Source organism: Anas acuta, chromosome 22 (assembly GCF_963932015.1).
Source record: "Anas acuta chromosome 22, bAnaAcu1.1, whole genome shotgun sequence".
NCBI lineage: Eukaryota > Metazoa > Chordata > Aves > Anseriformes > Anatidae > Anas > Anas acuta.
Genome location: NC_089000.1, coordinates 1652042 through 1671712, shown reverse-complemented (window position 1 = coordinate 1671712; position 19671 = coordinate 1652042). Strand labels below are relative to the sequence as shown.

The 19671-nt window shown below is 45.5% G+C and overlaps 1 protein-coding gene across 2 annotated transcripts in view; it reads left to right on the top strand.

Annotated features, from left to right (window-relative positions):
• The first annotated feature begins 2876 nt into the window (after positions 1-2876).
• The window catches only part of IFFO2 (intermediate filament family orphan 2), a 41675-nt gene continuing 24880 nt past the window's right edge, over positions 2877-19671 (top strand). Inside the window, exon 1 of one of the 2 annotated variants that reach the window (XM_068658271.1) lies at positions 2877-3688. In XM_068658271.1, coding sequence (XP_068514372.1) covers positions 3054-3688 — 635 coding nt within the window. In that variant the 5' untranslated portion in view covers positions 2877-3053. The remainder of the gene's footprint in view (positions 3689-19671) is intronic. The other variant, XM_068658270.1, reaches the window with a different exon arrangement.

Sequence of the window (19671 nt, the reverse complement as noted above, 5' to 3'; positions counted from 1 at the left end):
TAGCTCCCATCCCAAATATTTTTGGTGTTCAGAGTGCAAGGTGCTCCCCAGTGGGGCTTTCCACATGGTCCTGTCTCTTATAACCCCCTTTAGCATTGCTTTTTATTATTATTTTCCAAAGGCTGCGTTATATATGATTATTATGCCCTCAAAGAAGCTGTTTTCTGCAGTCTGCCCCCAGCGGCTGGCAGGGCCATAAGGTGCAGCATCCTCTGTGTTAAATACCCATCCTGGAAAGATGCCCGTAAAAATTCTGTCAATTCTTATAAAAAAAAGCCTGGGTCATGCAAATCACCACTTCATATACCTGGGCTCCGACCAGCAGATGTGGCCATTAAGGAAAACCCAAAGAAAGCAGAGACCTGGGATGATGCCATGGGGACAGCAGCCACTGAGTTTTTTGGGGGTGATGCGCAGCCGTTGGGTTTTTGTATGATACAGAAAGCCCTGGGCAAGGATGTTCCCAGGCACCAGGGCTCAGCTGACAAATCCCTCGGGTTGGTGTCTTCCAGGCTAATGAAGCACCGAAAAAATGAGTACAGGACCACTAAGCAGATGCACAAAGCAGCCCTGAAACAGTTGCTGAGGTTTGCACGCAAAGGACGCTACCATGCATTAAAACATTGGGGCAGGTGCCAGCTCCAGCCCAGCCTTGGGTACCACACCGCACCCCCAGTGCCATGAACCTTTCGCCTGCACCAAGGGAATGTAAAAACCAGGCCTCTGCAGGTGCAAGATGATGACAAATCCAGCCCACTTCTCCCAGCCCAACATCTCCCTCCCAGCCCACTTCAGGCTGAAGCAAACGTTGCCTTTGTGCTGAGAATGAAAATAAATGGGGAGCATCATTCTTAGCATGGCTAGCTGCAGTCACCATGATTTAATGGGTGCTGCCATGGGATGGTTTCTGTGTTCAGAAGTTGCACCATTTCCCATCACTTTTCCTACCTTTCCAAATAGGAAATCACCGCTCCAGTATCCCATGCTCTCAGCTTTTGCCATGGCGCTGGACCACAGGTGAGCAACGCTTCACGGAACAAAGCATTCCCTTTCCCCGAACAGCCCTAATCCTTGTTAATTGTTGCTGGTGTCATTGATTTGGGGTGGTGGGGAAATCAGTGTGTCCTTGGGAGGGGCTGCTGAGGGATGCCAGAGGCTCACTCACTGCAATGGCTGCTGGCAGTGACCTTACCCCGGGTGTGGTGCAAAGCCAATTAGGCTTGGTGGAGGGGCTTGTTGATTAGCGAGCTTTGGTAGTGAGTTCCCATCTGAACTCACTCTCTGAGGTTTTCCTGCTTCCTTAAGGAAAGAAAAAATAAATTAAAATTGTGCGTTGTTCAGCACGGCAGAGGGTGTGGTGCAGCACCGAAGGATGCTCAAGGCAACGCAAGGGGTCACCACTAAATTCTGGAGGATTACCCAGATCTGGGGTAAACGGCCAAATCTGTTCTTGCTGGACTGCTGCTCCTAACAGTAACCTCAGGATCTGCACCTGAGGACGTTCTTGCCATTAATAAGGTGTCGTGGCAAAACCCACAGAGTGATGCAAGCTACAGGTGCATCGCTCTGGGCTCCCCAACTGGACAGCTCTAGGACCAGCTTCAGTCCTGGGAAAGCCCTGGGGCCTGGGTCACCCAGCCCAGGCCAGGGCCTGTCCTCGGAGCCCTGCCCAGCGCCGGTGCCTTCACAGCTCCATGTGGATGTTGAGACGGCTGCTCCTTGTTGGCGAGTGCCGCCAGCACGGGCGGCAGGCGGGCACTGCGCACTCAGCAAAATCACCTTGGGTGTTTCTTTGAGTCACCTCGGTAACAGCGAGCCTCCACCTCGGCACATTCATTTTTTCCAGGTGGTGCCGGCAAACACGGGAGGTGCACCCACAGGATCCTGGGGAACAATGGGAAAGGCACCGCGCTGTGAACCGAGAGCCCTCCAACACCTGCAAGGGTTGATTTTGCAAGGCTTGCTGTGGGAGCTCCTGAAAGCATCGCCTTTTATTCCAAAAGCCATTCTCCATCCCAGGAGGAGATCCCCACTGATCTTTGAGCTTGGTGCTGCTGCTCAGCTGGGTGCCTCTCGGACACGCCGCAGCAATCGCGCAATTCAATTAAACCATCGCGTTGATTGCTGAGCGGCCCAGAGGTCCAGGAGCGGTAAGCGGGAAACGCTTATTTAATAACTTAATTACCAGATTGTAACAACGCTTCAGAGGTTCCGATGGTGGCTGACAACCTCATCCCTCCTGCCTTCAGCCCACCGCCGGTCAGCTCCCCTCAGCCCGGGGCAGGGCTGTGAGGTGCGGATGGAGGGCACCGCGAGGGCTGGCCCTGGGGTGTCACAGCACCACAGAGTCATCTGGGTTGGAAGAGACCTCCAAGATCCCCCAGCCCAACCTCTGAGCTAACACTAACCAGTCCTCCACTAAACCCTATCACCGAGATCTACATCTAAACGTCTTTTAAAGACTTCCAGGGATGGTGACTCCACCACCTCCCTGGGCAGCCCACCCCAATGCCCAACAACCCTTTTGGTGAGGAAGTTCTTCCTAATATCCAACCTAAACCTCCCCTGGCACAACTTTAGCCCATTCCCCTCATCCTGTCACCAGACACATGGGAGCACAGCCCAGTGCCGCCTCCCTGCAGCCTCCTTTAAGGCCCCTACAGAGAGCGATAAGGCCCCCCCCCCCGAACCTCCTTATCTCCATGCTGAACACCCCCAGCCCCCCCCACCCTCGCTGCCCCCCTGCGTGCTCCCAGCACCCGACCGAGCTGGGCCGGGGATGGTAGAGAAGAGGAGGGGACGGGAGAGGAGGGGAGGGGAGGAGCGGCCGCGGCGCTTCCCGCAGCCCCCGGGGGCGCGGCCGGGCGGAGCCGCTGCCGGGCCCTCCCCTCCCCTCCCCACACCGCCCGCCGCTGGGTGCCGGTACCGCGGCGGTGGCTGCGGCAGTGGCGGCGGCAGCCGCAAGGAGCGCGAGGCGGCGGCTCCCCCATCCTCCTCCTCCTCCTCCTCATCCTCTTCTTCTTCCTCCCGCTGCCGGCCTCGCTCCCCCCGCCATGAACTCGCTGCTTTTCGGGGAGATGGCCCGAGCCTTCGCTCCCGGCTCGGCGGCGGCCGGCGGGGCTGCGCCCTGCCCGCTGGGCCCCGGCCCCGGCGGTGGTGGTGGAGGCGGCGGCTCCGGAGGGCCCCCGGGGGTCTCGGGCGGCCCTCCGGTGACGGCTGCGCTGCGGAACGACCTGGGCTCCAACATCCACCTGCTGAAAGGGCTGAACGTGCGGTTCCGCTGCTTCCTGGCCAAGGTGCACGAGCTGGAGAGGCGCAACCGGCTGCTGGAGAAGCAGCTGGCGGCCCAGCAGAGCGAGCGCGACCGCCGCCTGCGCTACAAAACCTTCTCCCGCGATCAGGCCGTGCAGACCGACGGCGGCCTCCCCTCGGCCGGGCCGGGGCTGGCGGGGGGGCCCGGAGCCGGTCCGGCCCCGCCGCATTACGGCCGCTTGCCCGGGACCATCTGGAGCTACACCCAGGTGCGGCGAACCGGCGGCGGGGGGCTGGAGACGGTGCAGGGCCCCGGAGTCTCCTGGATCCACCCGGACGGCGTGGGAGTGCAGATCGACACCATCACCCCCGAGATCAGGGCGCTCTACAACGTGCTGGCCAAAGTCAAGAGGGAGAGGGACGAGTACAAGAGAAAGTGAGCCCGGGGGGGACAAGGTTTGGGGCTGGGGGGGACGGGGAAGGGGCCTGAAGGGACAAGGTTTGGGTCTGGGGGGGTCCTCCCGGGGTCCCAGCGCTTGGCTCGACCCCCTCTCCATCCATCTCGCCTCCTCTTTTTGGAGGAGGGCGATAAGGCGCTGTTAGCAGCGCATCGCTGAGGTTCCTCCTAAATTTAGCCGGTCTCCGGTTTTCCGGGCTGATCGGTAGTCGGTTTTGTCCGCCAGCTCTCCGAAATTAGCTCAGTGCTGCAATATTTGGGCTGCGAATGCTGCAGGGGAGGGTTCGTGCGGGAAGATGCTGCTCGGAATTGGTCAAAACGGCAACAAAAGCCCCCACGACAGCCATTGTAAGCCCTGGTAATCCCGAGGTTTCCTCCAGCCTGTTGGGAAGCCCTGGGATTTCAGATGCTGCTTTTCCTGGTGGCTGAGTTCCCTTTGCTTTGCTGTATTTGCCTGCTGGATGTATCCGTGGCAGAGATGGAGGCCAGGAAAAAAAAAAAAAAAAAAAAAAAGGTAGTTGGGATTCTGCAGGGAAATTCCTGCATTGTCTGCGAGCTACCTGTCCCTTGGGACTAACGTGAATGCTCCCGTTTTGGGGTTCTGTCATTTTTAGGCTTAAAACGCGTTGTCTCGCTTGTGTTTTTCCTGCAGAATAAATTTAATCCTTTTCTATTTTTCCTTTCCTGGAGGCAGCCAGCGTTTCTTGGCCGTGTGGCCTGTGAAGCATGCCTGAATTTCTTCCGTCCAGGGTAACAGAGCTGCAGTGTGCTCTCTGCATACTTCAGCTTTTATAACAGAGCTATCCCTCTGAATTAGCTTAGTTTAGAGAAGCTTTATAGGCAGGAATATTCTCTTCAAGTAATGATTTTGTGTTCACCAGCGAAGTCCAATTTCTTCAGGCTTCTGTGCCTTCATTTCTAAGCTTTTATGCTTCATGGCTGCAGCACCCTCTGCATCTGGGTGGAAAGCAGTTGGCCTCTTTTTGGTGTAGAGCAGTAGATGCTGTCACACTGTGGGGTTGTTTGTTTTTATGGTTGGCACCACGGAGATGGGAGCCGTGGAGCTGAGGGGAAGTGGTGCTTGGTGGTGGCTTGTGTAAGGAAGGTATGTGTCGGGTGTGGGCTGCGTCACCAAAAGCTGGGGACACTTCTTCTTTTTAATGGCTGCGTGATTTTTGTGGGTTTTTCCTTGCCAAAGAGAATGGGAACTTACTAATGGGTCATTTAAGTTGAGTTTTGCTGCTGGTACGTGGTTGGTGCTGTCTGGTGTGCGTTCACTTGCTTGTGTTCAGCAAATATTCTCTTCATTCAGGTCTAACTCTTTGTGTGATCAAAGTTATTGCATACTCCAAATAAATTTAATGGAGTGAAGGGGGCCTCTGGAGGCAATCACAAACCTTATTCTTGCCACCCTTCCTGCTTTCACAACAGGTTTGTCTCCTAATGCTTGAGAATAAAATTTGGTTAATACACACTAGCATGCATCACACTAGAATTATGTTTGCAGTCTGTCTTTTACGTTCCTGCTCTAAGTGGAGTGATTATTACCCTCTTCTGTGACCTTCACTGAACAGATGGGCACCACACCTTACACTCTTTTGGGGTGGATTGGTTTTCTCACTGGTGGCCTTGAGCATGCTTTGGCATGCTTATGAGGTAGTATCACGTTGTTTTTGTTTTAATTCTTGCAGACGGAGTAGATTAGTCCATTTGATTACATTACCCTGAGCTAATGTGGCATTGCAGTGTTTGTCAGCAGTCCTGGAAAGACTGGTGCAAGTATTTTCATGTTTGTTTGTTGTTTTTTTTTTTTTTTATAGGGAACAGGTTCTTTGTCATGACACGTGTATGCATATGTACATGTATATAAATACGTGCTCTGTGTTTCCATTATCTTGCTGGGAATCCTTTTATGTTCAAGTTTTGTTTAGGGAAATGTTCTCCAAATGGAGTATTAGTCTCTTGCCTGTGTCCTGATGATGTTGTGAGGGCCTGTGTAGAGCTAAGTGCATGCACGAGTTTCTAATGTGGATTTGTCATCTTGCAAAGCTGTGCGAGCGTTTGAAAAGCCGGACAGGGAGATGCACAGCCCCTTGGCCTTGTGGACAGGGGTCTTTTGAAGTGGTGCTGCTCCAGGTATCTCCTTGCTGGAAATACCGCGTTTGCTGGGCCTGTTGGAATGCTTTTATTCACTGCTGGTGTTGTCTCTCCCCACATAACCATTTTGACTCCAGAACCAGCAGAAGGAGGCAGCCTCCTTTGAAGCAACAAGGCCTTATGACCTGACCAGTAAGACACCACCGTGATGTGCAATAACACTTAAGCAGATGTTACCTTTTTTTCCTAGAACAATGGAAGCTTTTTCTCCCTTTCCAAGCTGACCACTTGATTTAGGAGGGCACAGTTAGGAAAACCTCCTTATTTAAACTATTTTCTTACCAGGAAAACACGGGGTGGATGACTGTGTTCCTGTCAGTGAACCCTGCTCAAGTGAATACTTCTCTTCACGAATGTATGCTTGTATGTGATGTCTGTTGTTGAAGACACAAACTCATTATAGCATACTAGTGAATTGAAAAATGCAATGTTTGAATTCAGAGTTGAAATAATAGCTTTTTGTTCCTTGTGTTTTAAAGGTAACACTACTGCTACTCCTAAAAATAATAGCTGAAATTATTTAAGATGTTCTTTCCGATGAAATTCTCTGTGCGATTTTTTGTCATTACAGATAAATTTGCTGGGATAATATGTTCAACTCCTTTATTGTGTCCCCCCAGATCATTTTTTTTTTTTGGACGCTGTAATGCAAGAGACTATTTGGGAGTTCTGAGCTATATATATTTAAAAAAAATACTAGAGCGTGTAGTCAACAGAGCACTTAGGTCATCTTTTACCTATGTTTTGTTTGTACCTGACCTACAAATGAGAAAATGTTCCCCCTAGAAGCCTAGCAGATATTTCAGACCAAAATTAGCAAGTTGCCTTAATCTTACAATTATTTTTTTTAGTAACGATCATGATTTTACAGGGTGCATTATGACTTCAGCTGTTGGAGTTTACAGTTGGAGGAGACCTATAGGAGAACTGAACCTAAAATTCCCCACCTTAACTTATGCTAGCATTTAACAGACCTTCTGGCAATAGATCTGATTCCAAATCCTTTGTAACTTTTTTTGTTATTGTTTTGTTATTACCCTTTTAGTGGTAATGGTAACCGTGTCCACTTTCTTTGTAGTCAAACTAAAGTGATGGAAAATTCTTCTTCCAGTCTTTCAGGGTCTTGAAATGTAGGTAAAAGTCAGATCTTTGTCATAAGCTGAAATACACACAAATGTGTTTCTAGACAGCAAAAAAAAACCTGAAACCAGCTGTCTTGCTTCATCCCCTTTGAGCTGAAATCAAACAATCATGGGGTTTTTAAATGACCAGTGTTTGAATTTGGGATCTATCCTGCCCTCCCTCCATGGGTAAGTAGGGTGGGATAAGCAGGTTTAACTGTGTGCATGTGACTGTGCCACTGCCCGAAAGGGATTTGGGGTTACCGTGATCTTTTTAGGTTATTTGTATTAAAAAAAAAAAAGGTGCTGGGATGTGAAAGTGGAGCAGGCTGTCACTGTGTAACTGCCTTCCTCGGGCAGCTGGGGCCCTTGGCAGCTGTACTGAGGGGTGACGGCCTGCGGTGCTATTGCAAACTGCATCCGGATGTTAAATCTACTTGCTAATTGGGGAGGGGGGAGCAAATGAGTCCCCCCTCCTAATTAGCCACGTTACATTGCTGTTTGAGGCTGAAGCATCGCCAGTCTGGCGAAGGTGGGACACCCAAATGCACACATCTGGCAGATGTGCGTGCCCCTGGCGAGGGGCAGCCGGACCCTTGTGCTCCTGGGAGGCAGCCAGCCGCCAGCTTCCAGAGATCTACTTTAAGACCTAAGTGCGTCGCTGTGTGTTATGACAGGCAAAATGCTGCTGTGTGGCCAGCCAGTCTGCTGACTTGGTGAAAACCTGCTGCAGTCATTCCCTGCTCTCCATCTTCTTTCTCTCTCTCTTTTTTTTTTTTTTTTTTCTCCTTCCTTCTAAATGCAAGAAGGCTGCTGATCTGTCTGTAGCGATCTTTGCTCCGAATGCTTGAATAGATTTGTATATTATGGTTTCAAAATTGTTCTTAATTGGTACAGATATTGCGTTGGCCAGATGTTAGTCGTCTCTTCCAGCAGAGACTTAACTGTTACTAAGAGTTGAACTGGAAATAATTGTTTTACCTCAGGATGGTTTTTCATTTGGAAGATTAATAAAGTCCACTTGAAAAAGAGATTATCTTAAATTTGCTGCAGCTGGAAAGGACAAAGATTATCATTGTCAAAGGCAACGCGCGTCAAAACTAACTGGCTCTCATTTTTTAAAGAAGGGAACTTAATAAAAACGTGCTTAAGATAAACCCTGGAGGAATGTCTGAAAACTTTTAAAGCTAAAATAGCAGTGGTAACAAGATGCAAATGTTACGCATAGACCCAATAAAAAACAAATAATTTTTTTTATCCCTATAGAAGAATGTAATCAGCATTCTAGACTTCTGTCCACGTTTCAATTGGTTACAGAGCTGGTAATACCACATTCTCTGTGTAAAGCCAGATATATGTATTAAATTCTGCTATTTATACTTTCCCTTTTATATTTTAAAGGGGCTAGTTAGGTTTTGCTGTGGCTTTCCACTAAAATTGTTTCGTATTCCTTACCAGTTCCAGTACAGACTTGCAGCCTGGTATTAGAGATTTTTGGAAACCCCTTACAAGATGTGAAGTTTGATGTTAAGTGCTTGCTCCCAGGAAACCTGATATTTGGCCTTAAAAAGATATTTTTACTTGCACTGGAAGGGCATGAGTTTTCTGCATGAAGGATGGATAAAACTCGCTGACGTGATGAAAAACTTGGCCTTTTAGCAAAAATGTACATCCCTTATCAATGTTAGTTGGAAAGTTGTACTGTTTGGAGCTGTGCAAATCAATCACTTTACGAATAATGTTTGCTGTCAGACATGTTTGTCCTTAAACCATGCTATTGCTGTTTCTAATATGCTGCTGCAGAGACATGCCTTATCTGATGATATGTGAATATCTGGAGCACTCTAATAAATCTTAGTTTTTGTTGGTGTTTTTTTTTTTTTTTTTTTTTTTTTTTTTTCCATTGGTGTAACTAGAAACTGGGATTCCTGGACTGTAGTAATGTAGGAGAAGTTTCAGGAGGAGAGGCATTTTTTTCCTTTTGTTCTACTTTCCAACAGTGCCCCATGGACCCCATGGACCTGGGTGGGCTTGAGGCAGTGTTGTGTTAAATACTTCAGTAGCTGCGTGCGTGTGTGCGTGCATGTGCGCCCTACTGAACTGGCTCGAAAGGAGAGCAGCCAGAGAGGGCTGAGATGCTAGGACTGATTTGAAATGGTGTTAGCTATTTACTCTGAACTTTATCTTCGTCTAACTATTAACTCCGATTTCTGATTAAAATAATGAATTTGCAAATGAGCCAGATTGGATGTGGTGGGGGGAAAAATCTCCATGTTACGTTGTGGTTAGAGTTTCAGAGAAACTTGGGCCAGGCTCTGTGCCCTGCTCTTCAAAGAACAGCTTCCCCTGTTGAAAGAGAACCACAAGACTTGCTGTGTGCATTTTGAATTTACCTTTTGATTCCTCTGGTGACTCACACTGGGAAGCCTCGGACTTTGTGAAGAGAAAAAAGACTTTCAAAGCAGAGCTTGAGAATTGCGTAGGTCTGTGGGAGGGGAGCAAAACCCCCCAAATACCTCTGATCTCAAACCCAAATAATCTCTAAAGACCCTTGCAATTTAGGGGTGAGGCAAAAACAAATGTAAAAACAAGTTATTTCTGGCTTCATCGTGGGTAATCATAGCCTTTCATTGCAGTGATGCAGCCTGGGTGCTGGGCTTGTAGCTAAAGAAAGCGCGGAAGCCATGTACAGCTCAACAGCTGCTTTTTTGTGGTTAGGGTTATGTGGTGATGCTCTGCCAGGTCTTAGGCCGGCTTCCTGCATTTTCTTTTGTGACTAAATATTTTTTAGTTTGCTGAAAGTATGCATGGGATGTTGTTCTTTGTGAGCTCTGTATGGTTTAAGTCTCCAACTTAAAGTTTAAGCGCAACTGTTTAGCTTGTGTTTGTACAAGAAGGAAGAGATTTTATGGTTTGGCCTTCAAAAATAAAGGTCCAGATACAACAGTATGCATCTGTACACTGCTTAGTTTAACTGAGGCTCTTCTGCAGCCTTGTGACCAGCCCATAGTAAAAGATGATCTTGTTTCCAGAGCCCTGAACTGATTTGTTGTAAGAAACAGAATGAGATGCGTCATAAACAGGGTGCAAGGAAACTGTATGGCAAGGCTGTGCTTTGAAACCCATTGTCCAACTGTGTTCTGCTCTGCCCCACAATATGCCTGGCTTCTCTAGGGTATTATTCTCTTTTCTGCATTCCACTCTCTCCAGGTATGTTTTGTCTGAGTGTCCTTGGGCTGGCGTTATCCTCAGGTTTCCATGCCTCCCACCCTTGCAACAGAAATGAAGGAGCGTGACTCCATTTTATGTTCAGAATAGGTGGGCGGAAAGTAAGTGTCGTGCAGGCTTGGATCCACTGATAAATTACAGAGTTTCAAATATATTGTTAAAACGTCTCTGTTTGGGGTTTGAGATTAACAAAAGTAACTAATGACCTCAAGATGCTCATGCTTGCTGATTAAGTCACTTAGGAGGGTGGCATTTGGTGTCAAAGCAAAATAAATAAATCAAGTGTATGGCATTCCATAATCTCTGGCTGTCACCTAGTCTAGAGGTGCATCCTTGCTGTATCTCTCTTCTTCAACGTAGGTGTGGAAGAAGATTGGGTTAGGACTGGTGCCTGCTAGTGTGTTGCCTGGCTTGTGCACGTTGTGCTAGATGTTTGTGGAAATGTTGGTGATTCAGTGACCTCTTCTAGAACTGTCACAGTGTCAACTTTTACCATGGGTGGATTAACAAGGTGCTTGGTTTCAAGTGACTTTTAAAAAATAAATAATTCAGCATTTGTTTAAAATACTTAAAAATGTGTGAGAGGCTCTCTCTCCTGCTTTGCTTGCTGTGAGCAGTGTTGATCATTGTATGCAAAATGACATCAGTTTGGCCTTTGGATCTACATGAATAACGAGGCCATTCAGTGAGCCCTGAGAGAAGGGCTCCCTGTGCCCACTAACAATGCAGCCCCTCGTTAACAGCACACAGCATGATCTGCCCGAAGCTGGATCGTGGATGATGCGTTCCTTCAGCCTTACATCTGCACGTGACACGGTATTTACTGGGCTCCATTTGGAAGCGTTCTGCTGGACTCGATGTATCCCCCCAGACAGTATTAATTTGAATCCCCTTCCAAGTAGGTCCTGGGACTGAAACCAGTCACGTCTGTCAGGGCTGACGATTCTATTTCAAAGCTTTTGGCTTCAAAAATGAGCCCACTGCTACTTCTCAGAGCTTGATCTCACTCAAGTAATGTTCAGTTCATCCTTTTTTGGCTTTTTCTATCTGGAAACTACCAATGTGCTGCATTGCGTTGGAGAAGGATTTTAGGTGTGTGTGTGATCTAAAGGAGGGCTTGCCTTGCTGTTGTTTGGAATGGGGTTCTGAGCCTAATCTTCAATCTGCTAATTTCAGCTGGTATATTCTGAATTTGCCTTGAAATACAGATGAAAGCAAATCTTGGCATTACAGATCAAATTCCACAGAACTTCATGAATCTCTTGACAAGCCAGATGTTTTGATTTTTTCCAGTCTTAAATGCTTTTACAGATCTAAATCAAAGCCACAAAAAAGTACACTTCAGATTAAATTCTACATTGTAAAATGCCAGCTACCAGTACCCAGGTGTCCTGTAGCTTTACAGACTCCTTTTTGTTTACTTTTACATGTAAATCTATGGCTTTTTGTACGTGTAAGTAGAGATTAACGTTGGTTGAAAGATGTGACAGCTTGCGTACCTTTTACTAAGGAGAGGAAAGCCAGGGAGGAATTAACTTGGTCTTCTTCATGTGAGCTAGCAAACGTAGTAATTTACAGTGGCTCATTAAACACAGAGAAGAGAGATGTAGAAAGAAGTGACAATAATAGGACTGGATCCCTCTTTACCCCTAAATACAGTAGATGCGTTGAGTCCATCCAGTGACTGATGCTGGAATTAGAAAGATCAAAAGGATCCTGGCTTAGTATTTACTCCAAATCAATGGTTTCAGCAGAAAAAAAATATTTCTGTTGCTAGACTCTTACAGGTAAAGCTTGTCAGTATGACAGGGGAATGGGGGGAAACAGAATTGTGTTTCTTCTTAATGAAGCCTAATCTGATACAGGGAACAGAATTTAAATTTAACAGGCCTGTGTCTGTTCATAGAAGTCAAGCCTTTGTAAGTCAAACCTAGTTAACAAAAAAAAAAAACAAAGTATTGGTGTAATTCCGTAGAATGGCAGGGGTGCATTAATATTGAATTGTAATGGGAACATTGGAAGAGTTCTAAAAACTACTGTCACGAAAACTGCCCCAAGAGAACTTCTGTGCAGGTATAAGAATATCTGTGTTGGTATCTCTCTAACTTTTGCAGTAAAGCATTGGTCATATGATGAAACAGAGGGCATCCTGGATTCTGTTCCTAACTTTTCTACCAATTTTTTTCCAAGTGACTATACCAGAATCACTTGGCCTTTGACTATTTCTCTCATCCACATAATTTTTAAACCCCGTTGTTTTTCTTTCTTAAAAAGAAAGGGAGAAAAAGGAGTGTAAAACACTTGAACTCTTTAACTCACAAGAAAATGTTTTTCCACTAATCTGTATTCTCAACCAGAGTGTGGAAGTGCTGGTTGTCAGTGGGAGATCAACTTTTCTTGTTAAAAGGGACAAAGTGACCCTGGGAACGAAGCCCCGCTTGCAGAGATGCTGTACAGAATTCAAGAACTGCTGTGGGACTTAAGTAAGTTCATTTTGTGATAACTGTCCCTGAAGGACATCAAGCTCTCGGATGCAGCCTGTGATGAATCTGCAAATAAACCCCTTTTCTTTTAGAGCTTCTCTTCCCCTCCTGGGTATTAGATCCTCCTATCCACTTGTATGCAACACAGTCAGGCTCTTCCCTGCTAAGTTTCATTGACTGTAAGGAATTTGCCATCTCCTTTAGTGACCGTTCGTGTGGGAGACCTTAGGAGCCGTACGGCCACGTGAAGGCAGGCCATGCTGCTACTGGTGCTGTGGGCTAGGCCGTGCACTGGACCGGACTCACTTTGCTGCACTGTGATAAGCAGCATCCTGTCTGCAAATACACGGGCTTCCCCTTTCACCTCCTGTGTTCAGTGAGGCATTAATTAGTGTTTGAGCCCTCTGCTGAAATCCATGGCAAGACACAACGCGAGGCCCTTGTATGGAGATCAATGTGTCGTGCTGTGCTGCCATCCTGTTGAGTCGCCTTTGGTCTCAATGGGGTCTGCTCCGTGACTCAGCTGCTCTGCTGGGATTCCCAGGCAGCGAGGTCAGCCTGTGTCACACCACTGCCTTGGCTGACCTTCTGCTCTGGGCTTTGTGCTGGAGCTCTCCCGAGGCCCTTCTTCTCTTCCTCTCCCTGCACACTGCATGCCGTTTGCATCCTGCTAATTTTTTGGTGACTGGAGATTTTGTACAGGTAACGTAAGCGCTGCTGTGCTCGGCATCATCTGTACAAAGCTGCTGGCAGGGCTGCTTGCTTGTTTCTATCAGCAGAACATACTGCAGGCTTGGCTGGTGGTGCCTTTGCCTATTTTGTTATTTATTTTCAACTTTTAGAGCTTCCCTTTCATTAGTAGGGTCAGCCTTGAGATTTATTTGACCACGAAAAGATTGTCTGGAGCCTCCAACTCATAGTGTTTCAGACTGCCTTCCTTAGAATTGGATCTCATTTCTGAAAACATAGCAGTGTTCCTCCTTTTTTTTTTTTTTTTCACTGTTCATCTCTGAATTAAGTACCGAACAGTTATGTCACTGGGAGTTTATGTAACAGCAAAAACAACTGTTGTGTGTGTGTGAATTGAAGACTGATCTGCCTTTCTACAGATATTTAGAAATGCCTAAGCTTGAATTTTATATCCTCCTAGCTGTCATCTTTATTAGTTTGCTTCCATTTAAATGGCAGAGTACTGTGGTTTAATGGTACTTCTCTAAAGACCAGTCACTGTAATTAGCTAGGAATACTAAACTATATTAATCTGCCCATTGTACTAAAGTGATTAAAGCAACTTAAACAGACTAAGCACTCTCACGTTTCTTGGAGCACTGTGTAAGGAGTACAAAATATTTCTTCCAGTGTCACAGGAGTCTTTGAAGAGCTGTTTATTTCCTACCTTTTGTTGTTACTTGCCTTATTGGAATCCTGACATTACATGTAAAGGCTGTGCTTAAATGTATTTATCTTTTCAAAGATAATCCAAATCTTTAAAATAAAGGTAAGTTAAAACTGGACACATAGAAACACAGTTTTGAGACTTTGCTGCATCCCAGCTATGTATCTCAGCTGCCTTCCTGTTTCCTGAATGCTGGTAAGCATGATCTCATTTTATAAAACAGCTTCCTTGATCTTTTTTTAGGTTCAATGAAGCCTTCAGTGCTGGGGCAGAGGTTGAGTTCTTGCTCTTGGTTTTGAGGCTGGTTCTTAAAGGAGTTGGAGGGAGAGGAAGGGCAGAGAGAGGTAAACCTAAAGGAAAGGTAAAGAAAAGGAGGTATAGCTGCAACGTGCAATTATTCTTGGCATTTCAGGCTGAAAAAATCACAGAAGTGAATGAAAATGTTGTGGTAATACATTCCAGCATGACCTCTGTTTCCGTTCTGCAGAAGAGCAGTGTTTTGTTACTTGGGCTTACTGGGGCGTATGCCCTCCCGAAGCACTCAGGGGTGGTAACAGTGGCATGGTTCCAACAGATACTTGTATACATGAATGGACTCAGTAATGTAGATAAATATCTGAGGGAAGGGTGTCAAGAGGATGGAGCCGGTCTCTTTTCAGTTGTGTCCAGCAACAGGATGAGAGGCAACGGGCACAAACAGAGGCACAGGAGGTCCCGGCTCAATGTGAGGGGACACTCCTTTACTGGGAGGTGACAGAGCACTGCAACAGGTTGCCCAGAGAGGTTGTGGCATCTCCTTCTCCAGATATATTCAAAATACCACCCACGCAAGGTGCTCTAGGTGATCCTGCTCTGTGGGGGGGGGTCGGCCTAAATGATCTTCAGAGGGCCCTTCCAACCCTGCCCATTTTGTGTAGCAGCCTGGCTGTTTGCAGAGAGCACTTGCTCATGAAATCAGCAAGAGTCAACCAAGACCTTTTATGAGAGAAGTTGTTAAAATACTAGTGTTTTGTACTGAGTACAGGCTACATCATAGCAGCTCGCCTTAACTTGTTGTATGTTTAATTGCATAGTTGAGCTCTCAACAGAAGTGGATCGGTGCATCCCCAAAACGGATCATTGGCTTGAATGTCCATCTAGAGAAGATGCAAATATCTGTGGAAAAGGAGGTAGATTTGTTGTGTTAGTAGCTTGCAATAGGTGTTGAAAAAGGTGCTTTTTGTGATCACTTTGAGCAGTGACAGTGATGCATTTGGGCTAGCTGGCGACCTTAGAAGTAAGAGTAAAACAACACATGCTATTTAGTCTGTTGTGTTCCTGAAAGCATTCCTTTAGAAAGGCCATTGACTTCAGTGGGGTTTCTTTCAGCTGTTCACTGTGGAAATTGTGCAGACACTTTTGGTTTGCTCTGCAGAGTAAGACTTGCCTTCATGGTGGCTTATTGTGAAAACGCCTCTTGAGAAGACACCTGGCTGGATGCGTGCAGTGGAACTCAACTTGGAGCCCACGGACCCAACATGAGCATAAAAATTCCAGTGCCAGAAAATCCCTGCTCCATCTAGAGAGCAAGAGGCCCGCAGCACAGCTGTGTTACTTGAGACATCCAGGGTTTCCACTTAGTAGCAGATTGCCATGAAGTCCTGAGGCAGTACTGAAAAAAATATTATTCACCCTACATGGGAAAAATTTCCTGTAGTTAAAAGCTTGCTAGATTACTGCTTAGAGCTGTGATGTAAGGCTCTTCCATGTAGTCATGTGCATCAGCTGAGATAATGTACTATTTTAACTTGGCAGCCTCCAAGAGGACATTCATGAAAGCTTTCATTAGGTGTTTATACAAAATAGAAGGGAAATTCATGCCACAGAAGTTTGCCTGTATTTTCCGACAGCTTAGCAGTAGATCTTATTATGGCTTTAAATCTCTTCTGTAACTACTTGTCTCCTCAGCTGCCAGACTTCTGGCAAGGTGGCTGTGTTTTGCTGAGAGCTCTCAGCAGCAAGAAGGAGGTGGGACATTACAAGTAGAATGTCCTGAACACCATAAAAATACAAATGTATTTTTAAAATGGTGATGGCATATCGGAGTACACTTCTGACATCTTTTCAAAGTCGCTACAAGGCTAGAATTATACTCTTTTGATACTGTAAGCACTCTTCACCACAAGTAGACTGCAAATGTTTTACTCCATGTATTACTTTTACTTTTCCTACCACCCAAGACCATTCTTTTCATACTAAAATTTTTACCACGTCTTGAAGTGTCTCCTGTTTTCCTGGGGATTTAGAAAACAATCAGAAATACAGGAAAGAGAACTGAGAACTAGAGGTAAAAGGATAGGATAAAATGGTTAGGGAAAGATTAATACAGCTGTCTAGTGGGGGAAAAAAGTGTATTGGTCTTGTGCAGCTGAGGACTAGAGGAAGAAAGATGAAAATCATCTGAAGTCTCGTGCTAGATTTTAGAAGTTGGAAGCTCTTGGCTACAGAAACAAGTCACAGCAAGGTCTGGCATTGTCATCTCTGCTGGTAATACTTTCACTAACTTGTTACGTTTATTAATGGGTACTTTATATTACTCCTCTAGTGGTGATGTGCTGAACTGGTTAAGGGCTGAGAGTTAGACATGAGTATGCTAGGGAAAAGAGAAACAGGATGGGACCCTCTTGTGTTAAAAACCACAGGACATCAAGATCAGCTCACTGGTTAAAAATTTTAGCATGGAAGATAGGAGTTGAAAACCACACTTTCGGTGGCTGGCTGCAGAAAGCCTTTACTTATTGTAAATGTTTGCTTAACACTACTTAACACAACTGTAAACTGCACTCTAATTTTTTTTTCTAAAATACTAATATTAGTCATCTTAAATCTTAGGGAAGGAGCTATTAAAACTACATAGAAGGCCTGGAATAAAGCTGTTGATAATTTATTTTTTTAAGCCAGCATGGCGTCAGACTCTGGGACAGGCATGCCAGTGCCTATCTTCTGCTGTTTGAATACATTTGATTAAATTAAGAGCATTAAGCAATTTTTAAGTTTCCTTAAACAATGGATGGATTCTTCTGTGATTATAACATGAGTCAGTTATAATAATCCCCTTTCATTGCACAGTTTTGTTCCTGAAACTGAGCACTGAAGTATTCTTGGTAACTCCCTTATAAACATCCTACCTTACAATTTGATGAAGAAACTTTTCTTGCTCTATTCTGTTATGCTATAGCCTGTATTCATTTCCGTAATGATGTGGATGGTGGAGATGAGCTGTCCAAAGGAATCACATGGGTTTTTTGGGACAATGATAATAGCATACTGTATTCCACAGCTGAGAGTCCCTTTTGTCTGCGCAGGGTCTCTAAAAGCTTGTTTTGCCCGACCTTTTCAGTGCAATAGACCGCAGTTCTACAAGTTTTTCACATTAACACTTGCACCAGGCTTTTTCTGTGTGTTGACTCAAAGAATCTGAGATGCTGAATAGTCTCTGCAGTAATTGCAACGCGATTTAAAGGCATCGGTTAGGCTACTGTTTCCTGCCCTGCTATTGTAGGGTTAGGAAAAAACAACTATTTCAAGATGTTGAACTTCTGCTTCTCATTTGCTCCAAGATGCCTGTCTGTACCTGTGTACATGAGACCTGAATAATGAAATTTAACACCTCCTTTGCCACCCTGTAGCAGGGTACGTAAACATAAAGCAGTTACTCAGGAGGAGCACAGGATAATGGGTAGCTTTTTTATTTTTGTAGGAAGTGTAAACATATATATATAAAAGAAACAAACAGTACTTCTTCAGGCTTGTAGTCTCCATTCTGTTTTTTGTCTTTCATTAGAGTTTTATGGTGTCTGTCACTGTGTTTTGGAAGTACTGTCTTTGAAGAGAATGGTCATTAGTTGGGAATAATGAGTTTACTCAGCTGAATTTCACAGTGAGTTTATTAGTATGCATGTGCCAAGATGTTAGGACCAAGCACCTGAATGTCTGCCGTACTAACTACCATAAAATCGTATCTTGTTCATGGGTGGAGTTGTAAAATAAATTTCTGTACATGATCGGTTGTCTTTAACGCATGACGTTTGTAATACTTGTGTTTGTTAGGGATTTCCTTACATGGGAATTCAGCATTTGATAATTAACTTGTAGCTAGCAGCGGTATACAGTCATGTAATCCTGTGCTTTTCAGATTACCTGTTTCAAAATGAGTCAAAGTAATTACTTTATCTGCAGTTATGACAAGTTGCACAGGAATGCAACGCTCTTGCTGTGGCTGTTTCATAAGCTGTGCTTACGGTTGTCTTCTGCAGGCCTGGGAGCACGCAGAGCTGTTCCGTGGGCTGAGGGTTTGCCACGTGGTGTGGAGAAAGGAGCGTGTGGCTGCGTCTTCTAGAACAGCTTGATCGGGTGAAACTGACTGTCACAAGCACAGCTAGGGGCTGAGAGTGAGCCTGGAGCACTAAAAGTGGGCCTAGAGACGGCTTTGGTTTGTGTAGAATTGCATTTCTTTTGGACCTTGGTCTTTCTTTTTTTTATAACTGCGCTCGTCAGTGGTTGCTGGCACAGTGAGTGCTCCTTGGCACTGTGAAACCTCTTGGAGGGAATTAAAAGTAAAAAATAAAAAAAATATAGCGGTGTGGGAAGGAGCTGAAACAGCCTTGAGAAGATGATGTTGTCCTCCAATATGGTGAAATCAGGATGTGTCTATCTTCTTAAATTTCCTCTTTATTGCTAATACAAATACATATATATATATATATATATATATATATATACACACATACAGAGGAAAAATAAGCGGATATACCTACAAAAGGGGGGAAATGCCTTGCACTTGACTGATACAAGAGGAAGAGAACTGAGAACTTGAGCGTTGTTCCAGAAAGACTGATGCAGTAGCTACCCAGGCTGCAGTAAAATCTTCACAAATATGTCTTTTTTTCCTTTTCTGCCCAGTTGAGCTAAACAAGAAACCCAACGTGTAGTGCTCTGATTCTCGTCCTTCCAAAAGTGTCTGCTGTACTGATCTATGTCATATTTTGGTATAAATCTGATCAGATGTTTCGTAGATTCACCTAACCATGTTTATTACGCCATGTGTGGGCTGCATCAAATTCCTGGGATCAGAGCTGACTCGTCAAGCAAACTAACAGTCTGTCTGACTTGTACTTTCACACTGAAGTGCTGCTGCAGGTATCCTGGAGGCACAGAGATGTGGCCCTGGAAGTCCTGCTCACCAGCGGGTCTGCAGACTCAGTGTAGCCACGGAGTGCCCTGTTGGGGTAGGGAATAGTAGCTACTTACCCTAACGACGGAGAAGCCTGCTGGAAGTCGATATCCTAGCTAATTTAATGGTTCTGCAGCTCACATTTCTGATATGTTTCTGATAGCTGTCAGGCTGTCTAAGGACTGATCTTAGTAGCTGAAAATTTTAAGTTAACCGTAAATTTTGTCTTTTGCAGTGGGGAGCAGTTTAGATGTAGGCTTTCAAGTGGTTCGTCTTCTGCATAGTGTGCTTTCCCCTTGCATCTTCTTACATCTTTGCCTAGTCTGGGGCTATTGGTATTGTTTTTTTCTAATTGTTTTGTCCTT